Source organism: Nomascus leucogenys, chromosome 18, assembly GCF_006542625.1.
Source record: "Nomascus leucogenys isolate Asia chromosome 18, Asia_NLE_v1, whole genome shotgun sequence".
NCBI lineage: Eukaryota > Metazoa > Chordata > Mammalia > Primates > Hylobatidae > Nomascus > Nomascus leucogenys.
The window spans coordinates 52,391,675-52,411,502 of record NC_044398.1 but is presented as its reverse complement, the minus strand read 5'-3'; the positions used below and the strand labels follow the sequence as shown (position 1 = coordinate 52,411,502).

At 42.8% G+C, this 19,828-nt stretch overlaps 1 protein-coding gene across 1 annotated transcript in view; it reads right to left on the bottom strand.

The window, feature by feature from the left end:
• Window positions 1-19,828, bottom strand: part of SVIL (supervillin) — a 276,068-nt gene that overhangs the window by 91,534 nt on the left and 164,706 nt on the right. The window contains exons 4-8 of the mRNA XM_030797621.1: window positions 19,768-19,825; window positions 13,812-13,903; window positions 5,650-5,707; window positions 5,382-5,533; window positions 898-1,564 (exon numbers count right to left, since the gene is read on the bottom strand). Of these exons, the coding sequence (XP_030653481.1) occupies window positions 898-1,564; window positions 5,382-5,533; window positions 5,650-5,657 (827 nt within the window). The 5' untranslated portion in view covers window positions 5,658-5,707; window positions 13,812-13,903; window positions 19,768-19,825. The remainder of the gene's footprint in view (window positions 1-897; window positions 1,565-5,381; window positions 5,534-5,649; window positions 5,708-13,811; window positions 13,904-19,767; window positions 19,826-19,828) is intronic.

Sequence of the window (19,828 nt, the reverse complement as noted above, 5' to 3'; positions counted from 1 at the left end):
CAGTGGTTTTTCTAATGGCTGATCTTCATAATGTGGGGTTCTCACACATACCTGTATCCTAGTGTGTGATATACTTACAAAACTAGGCACTCTAGTTCTATTTTGTGTATATTGCCATCATACTTCTGTGCCCTGTGCTGAGATGCTTCCACTGGTTAGTGGTGCGTCTTCTGCTCTGTGATTCTAATCACAGCGACAAAAGCAATCACCAACAATCATCAGTCTCTGATATGATTACAGAAAAGCAGGGAAAAGATAAACTACGAAAGGGGGGTGAGAAACCCAGTAAGAGGGTCCTGAAGTGAGGAGTCCATGAAAGTGTCCCCATGACACCTGTTCAGTTTGTTTTTAAAAAGAACATAAGAAACACACAAAGAAAAAGAACAAGAGGCTTCCTGCTTTGGTAGAACCTGTTTTGATATGGCCGAAATGTAAGAATCTTAGGCCAGGTACAGTGGCTCATGCCTGTAATCCCAGTGCACTGGGAGGTCGAACAAGAGAATCTCTTGTGGCCATGAATTTGTGATCAGCCTGGGCAACATAGCGAGACCCTGTCTCTCCAAAAAAAAAAAGTGTAAAAATTAGCCGGGCGTGGTGGCATGTGCCTGTAGTTCCAGCTACTTATGAGGCTGAGGCAGGAGGATTGCTTGAGCCTAGGAGTTCCAGGCTGCAGTGAGCTATGATAGTGCCACTGCCCTCCAGCCTGGGCAACAGAGTGGGACCCTGTCTTCAGAAAAAAAAAAAAAAAAAAAGAAAAAAGAATCATATACTATGATATTTCTCCAATTAGCCTTGTCCTCCACAAGATGCTAAGAATACCCAAACCCTATCACACAGAGAGGCAAAAATAAGGTATTCTCCTGCGTTCAGGGTGGTTAGCGTGGGCTGGATGCTTACCTGGGTCGGGCCTCAGGGGGTAGCTGTGGGTCACCAAAGGAGGGGCTCCGGGAGGCCGCCTGCTGCAGGGAGGAGCTGTGCACGTGCTTGGGGGACTGTGGCACTTCAGTGAAGGAGGAGTCTCGCCCAGAGAAAGAGAAGGTCGAGGAACTCTCGGCTGCTGGGGACAGGTCATGGGCCTGCCGGGTGGCACTCAGCTCTTGACCTCGTCTTTGGTTTTCTATGTTCAGCAGCACCTCTGGGTCAGAAGCGCTGTCACCCCCATGGAGGGCAGAGTCCTTGGATTCACCGGCACAGGTCCTGAGCCCCATCGTCTCGGTCCCAGGGTACAGAGAACTCGCATCTCTGCTTGACTCTTCCTGTTTGTCACTTTTTCCTCCCCGTTTCTCGACAGCATCAGGCTCCTTCCTGGACTTGGTATAGCGGGATAAATACTCGGAGTCGGCCTCGGGATCCAGAGTCAGCCCATACTTCTCTGCCAGCTGTCGCCTTCTTTCTGCTTTGTACCTTGCGATTCTTTCGGCTTTGGACTCCAGACTACGGGTGTCCATGCTATCCGAACCATAGGGTGAGTCACCGTGGATGCCGGAGGTTTCTGTGCAGTATTTGGATCGAGTTTGCTTTTCTAGAGAAGAATCAGAAGTTTCCTCCTCTTCATTTGATCGGCCTACAAGAAGGTCACATGGATGTGAGGTGCAGATTTCAAGTAAAAACATGTATTTACACACAGAATGACACTCTCTACTGCACACAGCACACATCTGGGTGCCCATGCTGTGAAGGACCAGTTTCTCACCAAGGTGTGTTCGCCTAAAGTGATTATTTACCTGGGCTGCTGAAGAAGTCTGATATCTGCAGTGAAATCTACAAAGGCTGTGAATGGTGCACGTTCTGCAAGCCCCGTAGGGCGTGGCTTTAACTTAAGCTCAGTCCCTTTACTCCCCAAAGCGCCTCCGTCTTTGTTTAGTGCTTATCTCCCCTTACTGATTTACCCTTTTTTGTGGTGTTCAGTATTTCACGTGGGAGGCCACAAGATGAGTTGAGTCCTCTGGGAAAGACAGCAGACAAGTGAGCTGCTGTCATTGCACAAGTGATGGATGCTGGTTTCCGGGGATCTGAGAGTAACCATAACAATATGGCCCATATCATTATTCACCAGGCTTTTCTTTTTTACATAAGTGTTTTTTTTTCCCAATTATAACACACATGCCTGATGTAGGAAATATCTAATATTTGTCTGGCATAGTGGCTCACATCTGTAGTCCCAGTGCTTTGGGAAACTGAGGTGGGAGGGTGGCTGGAGGCCAGGAGTTCGAGACCAGCCTGGGTAACATAGTGAGACCCTGCCTCTACAAAAATTATTTTAAAAATTAGCTGGGCATGATGGCACATGTCCATGGTGCCAGCTACTCAGGAGGCTGAGGTGGGCAGATAGCTTCAGCCCAGGAGTTCAAGGCTGCAGTAAGCTATGATCGATCGTGCCACTGAACTCTAACCTCAACAAGAGAGCAAGACCTTGTCTCAAAAAAAAAAAAAACCTACCAATCATCACCCTACAAATGAATAACATTTTTATATATTCCTTCTAGTTTTCATATAATTTTTTCTTTATAAAATATTTAATGTTACTAATATTCTATAAAAATATTTTCTGCATTCTATAAAAATGTTTTCCCAGCTGGCTCACAACTGTAATCCTAGCACTTTGGGAGGCTGAGGCAGGAGGATCACGAAGCAGGCAGATCACGTGGTCAGGAGTTCGAGACCAGCCTGACCAACATGGTGAAACCCCGTCTCTACTAAAAATGCAAAAATTAGCCGGGCATGGTGGTGCATGCTTGTAATCCCAGCTACTCAGGAGGCTGAGGCAGGAGAATCGCTTGAACCCGGGAGGCAGAGGTTGCAGTGAGCCAAGATCATGCCACTGCCCTCCAGCCTGGGCAACAAAGTGAGACTCTGTCTCAAAAAAAAAAAAAATCTTGTATTTGGAAACCTATTTTGAAGACATCATTTAAGGGTCCTAACAGTTTATCTAACAGGCATTCCATTATTACCTTAACCCTTCCCATATGGCCTTTTTCATTCCACCTGAATTAAATATTCATATATCTTTTCTATTATTTACTTTAAATTAAACAGGTGAGTAACTGGAACTAATTTTGGAGTTTGGTATGAATTGAGAAGGGGGATATGCCTCTTCCCACCCTCTGGCAAACCCATTTTTTTCATTATGATTTTTTTTTTTTTTTTTTTGAGACGGAGTCTCGCTCTGTCGCCCAGGCTGGAGTGCAGTGGCACAATCTCGGCTCACTGCAAGCTCCGCCTCCCAGGTTCACGCCATTCTCCTGCCTCAGCCTCTCCGAGTAGCTGGGACTACAGGCGCCCGCCACCACGCCCGGCTAATTTTTTGTATTTTTTTAGTAGAGACGGAGTTTCATCGTGGTCTCGATCTCCTGACCTCGTGATCCGCCCGCCTCGGCCTCCCAAAGTGCTGGGATTACAAGCGTGAGCCACCGCGCCCGGCCTCATTATGATTTTATTAAATAATTCTTCCTTTTCTCACTACTATGCGAAGCTTAAACTATCATATACTACACAGATTACCATTTCATGTACACTACGGTTTATTTCTGGCTATAAATTTTGGGACTCTGATCTGTGTATTGGTATTTCAAGCACGTAATTACTTTTTAAGAGATGGAGTCTGGCTGTGTTGTCCAGGTCTCTGTACTCCTGAGCTCCAGCTATTCTCCTGCCTCAGCCTCCCAAAGTGCTGGAATTACTGGTGTGAGCCACCAAGACCAGCCTTTTTTTTTTTTTTTTTTTTTTAATAATTGCACGTGATTTTAAAATATCTTAGTTTTCTAGCTTTCTGGCCACAGGAAATTGGAAACTGTAGAGACAAGCAAACTGATAACATCATAAAATGAGATAAACAGCTGTCTCTGAGCTAGAAACTAGAAAACACTGGCTATAAAAAGCAGCAGCATGGCCGGGCACAGTGGCTCACGCCTGTAATCACAGCACTTTGGGTGGCCAAGGCAGGCGGATCACCTGAGGTCAGGAGTTTGAGACCAGCCTCGCCAACATGGTGAAACCTCATCTCTACTGAAAATACAAAAAAATTAGCCCGGTATGGTAGCGGGTACCTATAATCCCAGCTACTCTGGAGGCTGAGGCAGGAGAATCCCTTAAACCTGGGAGGCGGAGGCTGCAGTGAGCCAAGATCTTGCCATTGCACTCCAGCCTGGGCAACAAGAGCGAAACTCCATCTCCAAAAATAAAATACAATTAAATAAAAAATAAAAAAATAAAAAGCAGCAGCACAGTGCCTCAGAGCCAGGGACTGTGGTGGGAAGAGCAGCCCTGTGTGCATCCTCCTCTCCTAAGGTCAACTTGAATATTTGATGACAACAATGACTGAGTGATTAGGGAAAAGCTGAGTCATGTGCCCTCAACATACTGTTTAATATGAAATAAATATGCAATGTATTTAAAATTATCTACATTAAGATAACTTAAATAGAAAGTTTTCTTGCATCTCCAGAGTAAGAACTGTACTCATTCAAGGTGCAGCTTTGCCTCTAATGCCCCCTGCTGAGAGCAGCCGCTCCCTGTGCTGGGGGAGAACCTTGACAGGCCCCTATCTTAGAGAACAGATCCTGTGCTGGGCCCTGAGGGTGAAGAAAGACACAGTTACTGCCTTTGAGGGCTCCAGTCTGGGGAAGAAAATGACTGGCCTCAGTTACCCAACAATGTGCGAGGGGAATCATTTCATACTGCTGTGACATGGAAGGCCAGATCCGTGAGGTGGGGCAGAGATGACATACACGTTGTTGCTGTTTTTAGCAAATCTATTTAATAGCTGGGCATGGTGGCACACGCTGGTAGTCCCAGGTACTCGGGAGGCTGAGGTAGAAGGATCACTTAAGCCTGGGAGGTTGAGGCTTCAGTGAGCTTTGATCAGGCTACTGCACTCCAGCCTAGGTGACAGAGTGAGACTGTGTTTCTAAAAAAAATAAAAATAAAAATAAACAAAAAACAAATACATATAACAAAAAATCAGGCCAAGTCCATGGGCTCACGCTTGTATTTTCAGCACTTAGGAAGGCCAAGGTGGGAGGATCACTAAAAGCCAGAAGTTTGAGACCAGCCGGGGCAACATAGTGAGACTCTGTCTCTACAAAAATGTTTAAAAAAAAATTAGCCAGGTGTGGTGGTGTAAGCCTGTAGTCCCAGCAACCCAGGAGGCTGGGGCAGGAGAACCCTTGAGCTCGAGCCCAGGAGTCACGGCTGCAGCAAGCTATGATCATACTCCTGCATTCCAGCCTGTGTGACAGAGTGAAACCTTGTGTTAAAAAAATTATATCCACACAATTCACTTCTGTGGAATATCTCACGTTCTGATACCACTAGGTGGAAAGGGCAACTTGTAACCAGCCAGGCAGCCTGCTGGAAAATGGGCCACCCAGCTCCATGCTCACCGATGTGGGGGCTGGCAGGGTCGCTGGCTCGCATGTATCGAGGGGTGTCTTCCTCCAGCAGGCGGTGAGTCACCAACCCTGTGCAGCTCTGCAAGAGGATGGGCTGAGTGTCATTTTCAATCCCTTCCAGGCGCCTGGCAATTCTTTCTTTTCTGTGAAATATACCACAAGAGGCAGAGTGAGCAACAGCGATCGAGTCTAAAGGAAAATGGAATACTGCTTTGCCAAGCTCTCTTCTACTTCCTAACTCCCACTATAAAGACCTTACCTTTTCATTTCTAAGAATTCTTTTTTCTTTGGTTCAAAGATTTGTCTTAATTCTGCAACTAGAAGAAAACCAAAAAAGAACAAAATATAGTATTTAGTAGTCATGCGCTCATTTTACTCCCTCACGCAACATGTTTATTGAACTGCAAATTTCAGTTCTTGGTTCCTATGTAACAGTGACATGCAAAACTGACCAAGTTCCTGCTTTCTTGGAAACTGTTTCCTAGTGGGGGAAGCAGATGACAAATGAATAAGAGTGTGCAGACACACACACACACAACCCCTAGGATGCATCATCCTCTTCTAAGGTCAAGCTGAATATTTGATGCCCATAAAAATGACAGAGTTATCAAGGCAAAGCTAAGTCATGCTCACTCAACATACTGTTTAATATGAAATACATATGTAATATATTTAAAATTACATACATTAAAATAATTTAAGTAGAATGTTTTGTTGTATATACATTGCAACACCTATATATGTGACTCATGTAAATGTTACATATATAGGTTGGCTAAGAAGTAAAATCCTACAGGGTAAGGGAGATATTATTTCATCTAGGGGAATCCAGGGAGACCTGACGAGCAAGCTCTCTCCAGGAAAGTATTTTAGGCAGAAATCTCAGTAACCGTTTCTAACTTTTGTTTGATTTAACAAAGTATTCTAAGCTTCTATTATGGAAATCATTTACAGAAGTATAGACTAGGAGTGTGAACCCCACAGGGCCATCGGCAAGCTACAAGCATGAACTCACAGCCGCTTCTCCTCCACCCTGTCACAGAATCTGTCAATGGCTGTAACTATCTGATTGTGTTGCCAACAGTGCCTAAAGTGGCCGCTTCAATTAGCTACAGTTTAGATGAACACAGGTCCTCCGCCTCCCTGCACAGGCTTTTGCTGGAAGGAAATGTTAACAATGGTTTCCTTGCTATAATTTAGGTGGATGATGGGTAAGGTAATTACCCCAATGTTTCTGGCAGCACTGGAGAAACAGAACAAACGCTGTGCTGAGGTTGGGAGGTTCTCACATGATACTGACTACAAGGATATTACTGAGATGCCAGACAACTGTTTCTTTGGAGAAATGGCCAAAGTTCATGGAGAATAAAGGTCTCTCTTTTTGCCTCCTCCTCAATGCTTAAATTCATAAGGGTGCATCTGAGTGACTCCTATGAAGGACTCAGAATGGGGTGGGAGAAAGAGAGAGGGGTGGCTGGACAGCCTGGGGCCAGGGCCAATGAAAAGTTTTTGAAAGGCTGAGTCACAGGAGAAACTCAAAGGAATTTGATTTTCGACTGCTTCAATTTCCGTTTTCTTTTCTCTAAGTGGTAATTTTTAGTAATGAGTCAAAACTACACACACACACGCACACACACACATGCACACATACACACACAAAGTTTTATATTGCCCTTTGTGTTCAGGGATAGAAGCCTTGTTTTTCTTCATTTATTTTTAAGTGATAGCCACCTTAAAACTTCAGTTGAATTGGCTTTTGTTAAGGTAGCTGGCTTCAAAAAAACAAAACCTCTCTCCCTCTGACTTCAAAAGGGTCTCCCAGTTGGCCTCCCCAGGAATCAGAGTAGCTGGAGGCAGAGAAGTCCTCGTTCTAATTATGTTGCTATTTAGAAGACAGGGGTATAATGAAAATGGTGCACCCTGCCATGCGGCCTTGGGAGAGGAGGCTTGGTCAATAACAACAGCTTCCCTGTCAACAAATTAGCCCTAGTGAGATTATGGTGATAAAACTTTAATGGCTGGTAGGATATATTTTGAAAATATTTTCAAGGATGACAAAAACCAAAGGGTTTTAGTTATTTAAACCCCAAAGAGGAGAGTGGAGCCCTATTTTTCAAAAGGCCACTCAAGAAGCTATCGAAACCAAATTCCAAGGGCACCTAAAAGGTACGACTTGAACCCATGCCTCAAACCCTAACTGAGAAATAGAAACTATTAATAGGGTCCTGAGTAGCATAATCACATCCCCTCCCCTCCCCTCATTTCCCTTTCCCTTTCTTTTCTTTTCTCCCCCATCCCTTTCTTTTTGTGACAGGGTCTCATTCTGTCACCCAGGCTGGATTATAGAGGCACGATCTCGACTCACTGCAGCCTCAACCTCCCAGACTCAAGTGATCCTCTCGACTCAGCCTCGTGAGTAGGTGAGATTACAGGCACGTGCCACCACGCCTGGCTAGCTTTTGGTTGTTTTTTGTGGAGACAGGGTTTTGCTATGTTATCCAGGTTGGTCTTGAACTCCTAGGCTCAAGGGATCTGCCCGCCTCGGCCTCCCAAAGTGCTGGGATTGCAGGCATGAGCCACCGCACCTGGCCTAACATGTCCCTTTTCTCACCCCACATTATTTCCACTAGGTAAGTATCAAAACGGTTAATATATGGAATATCATGTAACTTCCACTGGAAAAAGTTAAGGTAGACTTTTCTTGGTTCTAATTAGAGACTCTTGAAAATCACTTTCATTTCATCCACATTTTAATTAATTTTAAAAATTTTCTGTAGAAATGCAACTAAAGGCATTTTAAAAAAAGATTACAACAGTGCATGGAAAAGCAAAGCAACATGTTGCTTCCTGCCATTCTCTATTTCCTGTATTCCAGAAGGAAAGATCTAGTCGGGAGACTGTGCAAGACTCCCGTCCACAGGAAAGGTAGACTTTCCTACTGCCCTTCCAGTGAACACTGCCCTCTGATAGCCATCCAATTCTGGGCATAATTTCTGAGAAATTCTCAGGATAGGATCTAGCAGACACACAGATGGACCTCATCAGGGTCATGGACTCAGGAGGCTGGCTCTGGAGAGCTCCCAGATCACTATGGGGGTGATCAGAAGCTAATGGCTTCTGAATGGGAAGTGGCTTTGCTATGAGCTCTGTACCGCAGGATGTTGAATGTCCCAGGTTCTCCTAGTGATGCTAAATAACCCCCAGTTGCTGCGACACAAAAATATCCTCATCTATTTCTAAAGCCCCTTAGGGACTGCCCTAGATTGAGAACCATTGAGAATCACCAATCCCCCGATACTAGAATTTCAAATACACAGCCTGTGCCTTAGACACCCAGGCCCCAGGTTACACAGTACAGACGCCACTAGCCCAGCACTGCACTCTTTTCAGTCAAGACCAGATTCACCGCAAAGCTATGCCAAGCCTATTGCTCCTGGAAGCTAGAATCCATCAACATAGTGGGTACTTGAAGGGACACCTTAGGGTCCTCTCTGATCATTTCACTGAGGAATTAAATGAGCTCATAAATTAAATTGTCCTTTGAATGTATTGGTGATCTTATTAACTCTTAGTGGAAATCTATAGTGAATTTTAAAAGGAAAATAAAAAAGTCTCTCCAGCAAACAAATGATGACCTCTCAGTCTATTGTTTCTAGCAAATATATTTTTAATTACCAAGATATACCTCATTCCTACAGAAACGGGATTATAAGAAATGATATACAAGACAAAAAGAAGCAACAGAGACATTTTGAATTTTGCCTTTTTTCCCCATCTATACTAACATGTAATATAATTAATGTGTAATTAATGTGTATATTACATATCTGTTTTATATTATTATTAACAATAATAGCCAGGCATGGTGGCTCATACCTGTAATCCCAGAACTTTAGGAAGCTGAGGTGTGTGGATCAGTTGAGGTCAAGAGTTTGAGACTAGTCTGGCTAACATGATGAAACCCCGTCTCTACTAAAAATACAAAAAATTAGCCAGGCCTGATAGCATGTGTCTGTAATCCCAGCTACTCGGGAGGCTGAGGCAGGAGAATTGCTTGAACCCAAGAGATGGAGGTTGCAGTGAGCCAAGATTGTGCCACTGCACTCCAGCCTGAGTGACAGAGCGTGATTCTGCCTCAAAATATATATATATATATAAAATATGGTTTATATTATATATTATATTATTATATAAACCATGTTTTATATTATTATTAATCATATAAAACATGTTTTTGTACTATTATCAGCATAAAGCCAATACTAAAAACATCATGCATGAAAGTCACCATTGCTGTGGAAATCTATGTTGTAACTCTGTTGTTTTATTTATAAAGCCTACCTACAGTTCTACCAAAGTTACCTTCTGATTGAAAATCTTGAAGGTTTCTGTTCTTTTAAAACTTCAAAAAAATTTTTTGTAATATCAGACATACAGAAAATATAAGAGATTTCCTTCATAATATGTTAACATTTTACTACATTGAGTTTATTTTTATTTTTTTCTTTCTCTTAAGTATATTTGTATGTGCATATGTGTCTATGTACATACATACACATACATATTTACATAGTATTTTTTCTGAACCATTTGAGTCAATTGCAGCATGAGGCCCCTTTATCTCTAAATTCTTCAGTGTGTATTTCTTAACAAAAAAGAATAAGAATGCTTTTTAAAATTAGGTTCACCAGCTATAATTCAATTGATTATATGCTGTGTCATAATTATAATTCATATATGGTTCATGTTTAGTAATAGTAGTTATTATGTAATCCGGATATAAATAAGCATCGATGGTCTAATTTCCATTGTAATGAGACATTTTCTACTTTGCTTTCAAATACATTAGGACTTCTAAACATATCCACGTGTCCCTTATTTTACCTGTTTCTTGGTCTGTTACTCTTCTTTGAGTAATTCGGAGTGGTACTACTGTGGCAATATGGAGTCTGTGAGTCTATTTCTTTAGTTATTTCTGATGGGAGCTGAAGGTTAGTTTTCAAGTAAGGCGATTTAAGGAAATTTGATAGCAGAGCTATAATACTTCATAAAGTTATTTACAACCACCTAATACACTTTGCAATAAGACTATATAACACCAATATTCTAGACAATTTGGTCTGCAGGGTGCTTTTCTTGGGAAACATAGCTTCTTCCATTAGCTCTAAGAAGCAGAAGGTTTCTGGTTAAGACATTGTTGAGTTCAGTCCTCCAAACTTGAGTACAGTAGAATCTTCCAAAGAAATATAAGTGGCAGGGATACTGCCAAGAACAATTTCTCCTCCTTCACGCGACAGCTCAAGAGTCCAGGCCAGATTTGGAATATTCCGATCTTACTTCCCACAGGAGTAAAGCCCTGTAACTTTTACTCTTGGATGGCAGCCACTAATATAAAGACAAGCAGCTCATAAACCAAGCAATTACAAACTAGAGGAATAAGGGAGAGGGGTGACGGCTAAAGGGTGTAGCGTTTCTTTTTGGAGTCATGAAAATGTTCTAAAACTGGCTGTGCTGATGGAGGCAGAACTCTGAAATGCCAGAACCGACCTAATCGCATACTTTAAATGATAGGATTGCATGGTATGTGTGTTGTATCTTAATAAAGCTGCTAAAGAAAGTGGAGTAATATATTTGGTCTACTTCATAATTCCTAAATAAAAAATCTTTTTTAATATTATAAACATTACATAGGTAAAGATTTTTAATCCCTTGATTACTTGTTTGTGATATACACTTAGAGGAAGTCCCGTAGAGAAAAAGTAACAACCACTTTAATGCCCAGTTTCACAGGAAATGAACAGAAAGAGACTTCTATAAACTTCTCACACATAAAACTTGATGTCATTAAAATAAAATTATAACCAAATCTTTTTTTAACATAATATTGCTAAGAGCTGACACATAAAATCATTAATACATGTGTTAAATCAGAGAAACAACGAAATTGCTGGTCTTTCCAAATCTGCCTATTTTTTTCATCAAAAGCAAAGATATGTGAAATAAGACTGTAGAGAATTTAGGTGAAATTCAGGGGACATGGGGCACTGGCACTTTTTTTTTTTAGATGGAGTCTCGCTCTGTTGCCCAGGCTGGAGTGCAGTGGCGTGATCTTGGCTCACGGCAACCTCCGCCTCCAGGGTTCAAGCAATTCTCCTGCCTCAGCCTCCCGAATAGCTGGGACTTGCCCAGCTAATTTTTTGTATTTTTAGTAGAGACAGGGTTTCACCCTGTTAGCCAGGATGGTCTTGATCTCCTGAACTCGTAATGCACCCACCTTGGCCTCCCAAAGTGCTGGGATTACAGATGTGAGCCACCATGCCCGGCCTGGGCACTGGCACTTTTAAAGCATGTTTTAAGGATTTAAGGGACCATGTTAATTTAGAAACATCAATCTGGTGAATACATAAAATCGTCATCTTTGATTTGTAAAAATTATTTTTTATAATCATTTACGACAAATTTTTTAATTTGTCTACAACTGGCTAATAAGCTTAGGTGTTCTAAAAGTTTATTACAGATGAAGTTACCATTTGTTGAACCTTAATGAACCCAGCATTTCATCCTGTTTTTGATTTTTCTGCTCATAATATTGCCTGTGGTATTATGCATCAAATAAAGGAACTGGGACAGAGAAAGGGAAAGAGGGACCCTTCTGCCTGGTGGAAACAACCTCTGCTATGTAGAATTTTGCTTAATCAACTTTTCTCAGCTAATGCTAATATGGATTTGTTCATTCTTACACTTTGTTTTGATCATCTGCATAGGTATTAAGCACTTTAGTTTGGCTCAGAGGAAATTGTTGTTTTTTTTTTTTTTTTTTGTCTTTCACAGAGAGTCCTAAACATTGGCAGAGCCATTCCATTTGACAGCCGTTCCATGCCCCATCTGCACCCGTCCTAACTGGACACGAGGCCACTGACTTGCCCTTGAAAACTCTGGGGGAGAGCCGATGCGAGCACAGTGTGGACCACCTCATTTCCAAGTACCATGAACGATTAATTTTCTTTTTGATATGAAATCTCATCTGCCTTCTTGTAATTCTACACGTTATTCTTACTTTTGGCCTCTGGAGCAACATAGAATAAACCTGTATTCCGGCTGACAGTGTTGTCAGTTCCTGAAAATTGCCACATGTCTCTGTCTGGGTTTTCTTCATCAGGCCAAATCCCCTGAGTCTTTCAGACATCCACCCTCATCAGACTATGTCTCGGCCTATCATCCATTCAATTCCTCAGGATATATTCCAATTCGTCAGTGGGACTTTTTTACTGGATTTACTTTCGATTAAAAGAGTATGTTTTTTGTTCTAATTTCTTTGGGGCATGATTTTTGCTTTTTCTTTCAGAGTAGAAAAAATCTGCCCTTCCATCAAATCTGTTTCTTCCACTGGAAGGTTTCCACAGCTCAGTCAGGATGAAGACATTTTGTGAGCTGGGACTAATGATCATTCCTTGTGCTAGTGTTACAGTTACAAAGACCAAGCAATGTTTACGTCATTTCACAGGTAACACTAGGGGGAACTGGTTTATAGTTGGTGCAGACATTTTACCCCATGTGCGCCTTGACCAGTGGAAATAGTAATTCACCAAACACGTGTGAGTGCCCGCTTGGGGAAGAAGAAAGATGGTCATGATAAAGTCTGCATGGGCTGTTCGCCGCCCAGCAGGAAGCTACAAGATGTTAAATGTAAAAGCCCTGGCCAGGCGCGGTGGCTCACGCCTGTAATCACAGCACTTCGGTAGGCGGAGGTGGGCGGATCACCTAAGGTCAGGAGTGGAAACCAGCCTGGCCAACATAGCGAAACCCTGTCTCTACTAAAAACACAAAAAATTAGCTGGGTGCGGTGGTGGGCGCCTGTAGTCCCAGCTACTCGGGAGGCTGAGGAAGGAGAATCACTTGAACCTGGGAGGCGGGGCTTGCAGTGAGCTGACATTGCGCCATTGCACTCCAGCCTGGGCGACAGAGCGAGATGCTGTCTCAAAAAAAAAATAAAATAAAAAAATAAAATAAAAAAAAAAAGCCCTAAGGCCTGGGGCAGCCTCCAGAGGCAGCAGGAGTGGGTGGACAGAGAAGAAATGGGGGTATGGTCAGAACTCACTGCCCTTGGAGAAGGTTAAACGGAGAAAGAGATGAGGGCAGGTCGATTTTATGTTCTCTGTCTCACCCGCACACCCAGCCTCTGGCGAAAACCTGAGGATGCCTAAAATTAAAGGGCAAGAAGGAGTAGAAAGGTAAGGATTAAAAATGCATGGATGCAGGGAGAGAGAGGGAAGGGAATTGAAGCTAACTCCGGGAGGAGACAGGAAGGGCCGCAAAGAAGACTGTAAGCTGGAGGTTAGGGAGAGAGTTCTGCTCGAGAAAATTCCGACGACACAATACGCATCTACCCAGACATGGTTGGTCATTTAGGAACAGCCTTACCTTTAGGAAGTGCAACTAAAAGCTGAGCATCGATTCCTCTTTTAAGGTTAGTGAGCTGTTCTTTATCTTTGAGTGAGAACTCCTTCTGAAAGCTAAAAATTACTCCATTAGTACAGTCCATTTAAATAAAGATATATAAGTGAAAAAATGCAGAACATAAAAATTATGATATTGTTACACATCATTAAATATGTATACATAGATCGCAGGTAAAATGTTTTATATTGGGGATCAAATTGGTAACTTTTTTCATTTATTTGTATTTCTGTAAATATTGTGATTTTTTGTGCAACTAAGTAATTACAGCAGGATTGGCGGGTGGCGTGATGTGATGTGTGAAAACATTGCTGAAATGGGAGTCGTGAACTTTAACTCAGACTGACCACCTCTTCTTGACCTAAGAATAGCTGTGCAAGCTTGCATTAATTACTCAACCTCTCTGTGCTACAATTTCTTCTTCAGAAAATCAGTAACTTGTATAGATGATCTACACTCTGTCCTCCAGTGTTAAAATTATATTAAAGTAACAGATGCCTTCAAACAACCAAGGTATCAAAGCATGGTCAAAAGTTTGGAAAGCCTCATGAAGACTCGTGTTGGAATGAAAGAGGAAATGAAAGAGGAGAATAATAAAGGAAGTGAGCCCTTACTGTGGACTTTCCCCCATGTTAAGCACACCCCAGGTATCTCCTTAATTATCTCCCCAAGACCTTACGAGGTATGAACTACTCCGTGGTGTGGTTATAAAGGTACAAATGGCCCTGCCCTCTTGCCCCGCCCATCCAGGCCCTCCACCTGGCCCTGCAAAAAGCACCTGCTTTGTAATATCGACTGGTGGTGTCAACACTCCCACCATGGCAGATCTCAGGCTCCCATAGGACTCACTGAACTCAAAGTCGGGAGAGAGGCACACACGTCTAGCTGCAGCACAACACCGGAACTAGTACCATCCTCAGTTTACAGATCCGGAAATTGTTACATGATTTGCCCAAAGACTCATATTTGACAAGAAGAGGCGATGAGATTCAAATCCATCTCCTAGTTTCATACTAGCCACAGTCACCCCAAGACTGCTGTGTACCCAACTCCATGGTCTTTGATGTGCCAGGAGCGGGCAGGGCAGAGGGTGCTGCTGCCTCGAAGGAAGAAAACAAACCTGTGGAAACAGGGAACTGCTGTTCCTCAAGGTCAGTGTGACCTCCAGAGGGGGAAAAGATGGACTTTAAAAAGACTCAATGTGAAGCTGACCTTTCCCCTGTACGGGTGCATTTCCATAGAGGCCAAGGAAGAGACCGAGGAAGCCACTGTGGATACTGTATAAGTGGGAGAGTTGAATAACCTCTACCGCCTGTATAAACTACACGGAAAGAACTTCCACACAGTCCAAAGCACAGCCACCATCCCGCCCTCCTAGAACCAAGCCCATCTGGAATCTTCATCTTTCCATATACAATGTAGCAAAGCTTATATTCCATAGGTAAGTGTGTTCACATTATTTAATGAAAAGTCTTGAGAATAATTAGGCTTCATAAGCCACACTCCAGATTGGCTGGAAGAGCCTAGAACACCTGCCTAGTCAGAAACTTAGAATTAGCACCGACTTCTAGACACTGAATTGTAAGGTAGTAACTACTCCTTTCAATGTAGAAACCTAAAAAATTTAAATAATGGCAGAAATGTACCCGACTTAAGGAATGGCATGTTATTTTAATTGATTATTTAATTGCTAATTTAAACATCTTGACAAAGCTCTATGCTTTCTTTGGGAAACTAAAATCTTTTCAGGAAAAAAAATTCTACATTAAAGTGAAATAATGCAATCCCTGAAATATTCAGCTTTTCAGGCCACTTGCCTTGGGGTACAAATGCTGTATCTTATTTTCAAAAATAAACATCTGTGTGTCTTTGTTTTCCTCTTTCTTTCTGTTTCTCAGAAAGCTCAATGGAGCCACTAATGAAAAGCAAGAAAGTGTCCCTGAGTTAAATACTCCACTGAATTTACAGAGTGAGCTTTACGAGTCATCACCGGACACTCCCTGGCTTCACAGGCACTTACTTTCTCGAAACATGCTACAAATAGTGCCAGCACCCATGTGAAGTGCAGCCTTTTGATGGCAGGTCAGAAACCAAAGAAAACCAAAGCTCTAAGAGGAAAGTCTCTGATGCTTCTTAACGTGGTTCACTCAACATGCTGTTTCCTCCCCCTGAGCTCTCTCCTCTCCAGCCTCCTGCCATCGTGTGGCTTCGTCTCACTCCTCGTCTGGGCCTCAGTTGCCTGGTCATGTCCTCAGGGCAGAGCACCCGGACCCACTGCCTATTCGACCAGCAACAAAAGTATATTACACACCTCGTTAACCCCAGCACTTTGTGGGGGCTGAGGCAGGAGGATTGTTTGAACCCAGGAGTTTGAGACCAGTGTGGGCAACATAGCAAGATCCCATCTCTAAAAAAAATAAATAAATAAGAAAATTAGCCAGGCACAGTGGCACAAGCCTGTAGTCCCAGCTACTCAGGAGGCTGAGGTGGCAGGATCCATTGAGCCTCGGAGTTTGAGGTTGCAGTGAGCTATGATCATTTCACTGTACTCCAGCCTGGGAGACAGAGTGAGACCCTGTCTGTTAAAAAAATTACATGATTGAATTAAAAAATATTTAAAAAATTAAAATATGTCGAATGAATGAATAATTACTACAAAACGCTTCAAATGAATACTACAATTCACCCTGAAGTATTTTTTGTGTACCTTTTATGCAAAGTTGATGTGATGGCCAGGGCTAAAATCATTACAAACATTGAGAATAACTATAAGAGCACACGGTCAATAACATCAGTCATAAGCCCCTCCTCCCTCCCTTCCTTATCACCCTCCCTCCTTTCCTTCCTTCCTTTCTTTCCTTCTTTCATCTTTGGACAGGGCATAATTTGGAACACATCATTCTTTAGTACCTTTGCTCACCTTGCATACATGTGTGAAAAACTGGTGTAATTGCACATGTTTATAAAGTATCGATTTTAGAATCTGCAGCTTCCAGGTAAACATTTACTACTGAGCCCACACGGCTGTCATCACCCTCTGGTCCTGTCTCTGCTGCCTCTCTCCCCTGATCCTGCTAAATGACTGGGGGCTTCTGAGAAATCAGATGAGCAGACAGGAGGAGCGGGAGCAGGCAGACTGGGCTGGAAAGTGTGGCTCTGGCTCAAGGCAGTGCCACAAGCTGTGATTAATGCAAGACCCCTCAAATCAACATGTGAAATCGAGTTTCTTTCTTTAAAAAAAATCATGTTTCTTCCCTGAACTTTCTCTACCCGAGGGCACTGATCATCAATGAAAACACAGGTAAGACGTGCTTGTAAAATTCAGAACGGTTCATCAGTGAGCACCTTTTTCGGCTCATCTGACGCTGATGAAACACAAGCACCTGTGAGGGTCCAGACTCTCCTCTCCTCTCCACTTCTTCTGACTCAGAGGCCCCCCAGCAGGGAGACTGGTAGGGCCCATTACTAACGCACACAACCAGTGACCCCAAAAGCATGGAGCTCTCGGATGCTGGATCCTGCCCTTCCTCCTCAGTCACCCCCCAATCCAACCTCCCCAGGGACAAAGGGGTGTCTGCAGGGGCAACGTCTAAAGGCCTTGGTGTCTCACTAGCACTCAACCAAAAGTAAGAGCCTATGTTTCAGTAGGGAAGCATCTCTCCATAGATACTAAAGTTAGTGCTAACCACTTCATTTTCTGCATTTTGATTTTAACTTTCTAACAGTGAGAAACACCTTTTGGATTTTTTTCCAACTCTCTTTGTCTCCCCTGAAACAGTGCTCGTTCTTTAGGACTGATTGTTTGTGCCGCCACCCCCCTTCCTCTGCTTCTAAGAAGAGAATGCCCCCTGCTTCCGTGACAATTTTTCTTTTAAACGTGTCCCATTAACCTACTTAAATGCCTACCCATAGCAACACGGGGGAATTTTATTAAAGGGAGAGCAGGATACTCCGCTGTTATCACCTCTATTTTTCACAACGTGGAATATGCTACTATTACAAAGACTGTCCAGCACCCATGCGGTGTAAGTCTCCTCCACAATCTGTTCATTCCGCTACTGAAGTTTAAATTACAAGATACGGGAGACGAAGCCCCATTAGCTCATATTTTCGTCTCTTTTAGCTGGTGGTCTGGCTGACCAGATTTCTTTTAAAGAAGCAGGCTCTTGTACCTCCAGCCCATTTTACACTTAGCACCATGGCATAGGTTGTCCTTTTAATAGGTATGCATGATGTAATACCTATGATTTGAGAATAGCTGTGTCTCTTTGAGTCTCTGTCCACTGACGTGTGTGACTTTCATATTGCACGCTTTTCCTATCCTTAAATAAGGAATGCCTTCCTGTCTCTTTTTCCCTTAGTCACTTATTAGCTCCATGACAGTTAAACCAACCTGCTAGGGACATATTAGAAACCAAGCCGAGGCCAGGTGCAGTGGCTCACGCCTGTAATCCCAGCACTTTGGGAGGCCAAGGCGGGTGGATCACGAGGTCAGGAGATCGAGACCATACTGGCTAACACGGTGAAACCCTGTCTCTACTAAAAATACAAAAAAATTAGCCGGGCCTGGTGGCGGGCGCCTGTAGTCTCAGCCACTCAGGAGGCTGAGGCAGGAGAACGGCGTGAACCCAGGAGGTGGAGCTTGCAGTGAGCCGAGATCGTGTCACTGCACTCCAGCCTGGGTGACAGAGCGAGACTCCATCTCAAAAAAGAAAGAAAGAAAGAAAGAAAGAAAGAAAGAAAGAAAGAAAGAAAGAAAGAAAGAAAGAAACCAAGCCTCAGATCCTATTAAAACATGGCCAAGATGAGAAATATGGATGTATCCCATTAAAAAAGTGACATTTTGTGAGTCAGTTAAGACAATCTCATTGATGACCCTGGATCATCATTGCTCTAATTAACTTTATACTTAGATATGCTGTTTGATGATATTGTGTGTAAAAATTAAACAAAGCATAAACATTTAAAAGATGTGGATGAAATACGCCAAAGCTTTGCCCCATCCAATGTGTTCACAAGATCAACTGCCATTTTCAAATGCCTGAGGAGGACAGAAGTTAGACCCCTGTCTATCCTAATGTTGCTGAAATGCAAATCCTTTTTGGTCAAGGAACAGTGTCATAATACCTTAGGCACAAGAGCAACTGTGTGGAAATTGGGGCTGGGTCCTTCTACTATAATGAAGCACAGATTGAGATCTTTGCCTGACTGTGTAGGGGACAACTTTGTGCCTCCATCTGAAAATATCAAACTCTATTAATATAGACAACAATCTACTAAAAAGCACCTGAGATACAGCTACTGTGTATGGCACAGGCATTCATTTCCACTTCTCTTACTCCATGATGATGTGTCATGGAGTTTTAGCACATTAGGTAAATAAAATTAGCACCCATAATATTCTGTGGCCAAGGGCACTGGAAGTACAGAAAAGTTAAGACAGAGAGTTGGGAAGACCAGGGAAGAATAACTCACATGGATGGATGGATGGATGGATGGATGGATGGATGGATGTGTGTGTGTGTGTGTGTGTCTATGGAAAAAGGGAGGGAGGGAGGGAGGAGAGGAAGGAAGGAAGAAGGGAGAGGGAACAGAAACAAGTTTAAACCATTTCTAAAAAGAATCTAGCTCCCTTCTTTGATGGACAGATTGCAAAAGGACAGTGCCTGCTTAGAGGCAGGTGTGAGAAAGAAAAGATAATAGTCCTTTAAAAGTTTGCAATGACAAGAGACACCAAGATTCTGTTCTCCAAATAGTTTCCATAAGCAGAATTAAATACAAAGATTCCTCATAAATCAAATTCTAGAGAGAAAACAATTGCCAAACATTTAAACTCATGGGTTAGACATTCAAGAGAATAATTTTAAAAGCTACAACAAATCTTCAAAATTTCACAGTTGTTGAGACATGGCCACTTTACCTTGAAACTTTCCTTTGACGTGGGAATCCAAGGAAGCTTAAGTTCTTCTTGTTGAAATCTA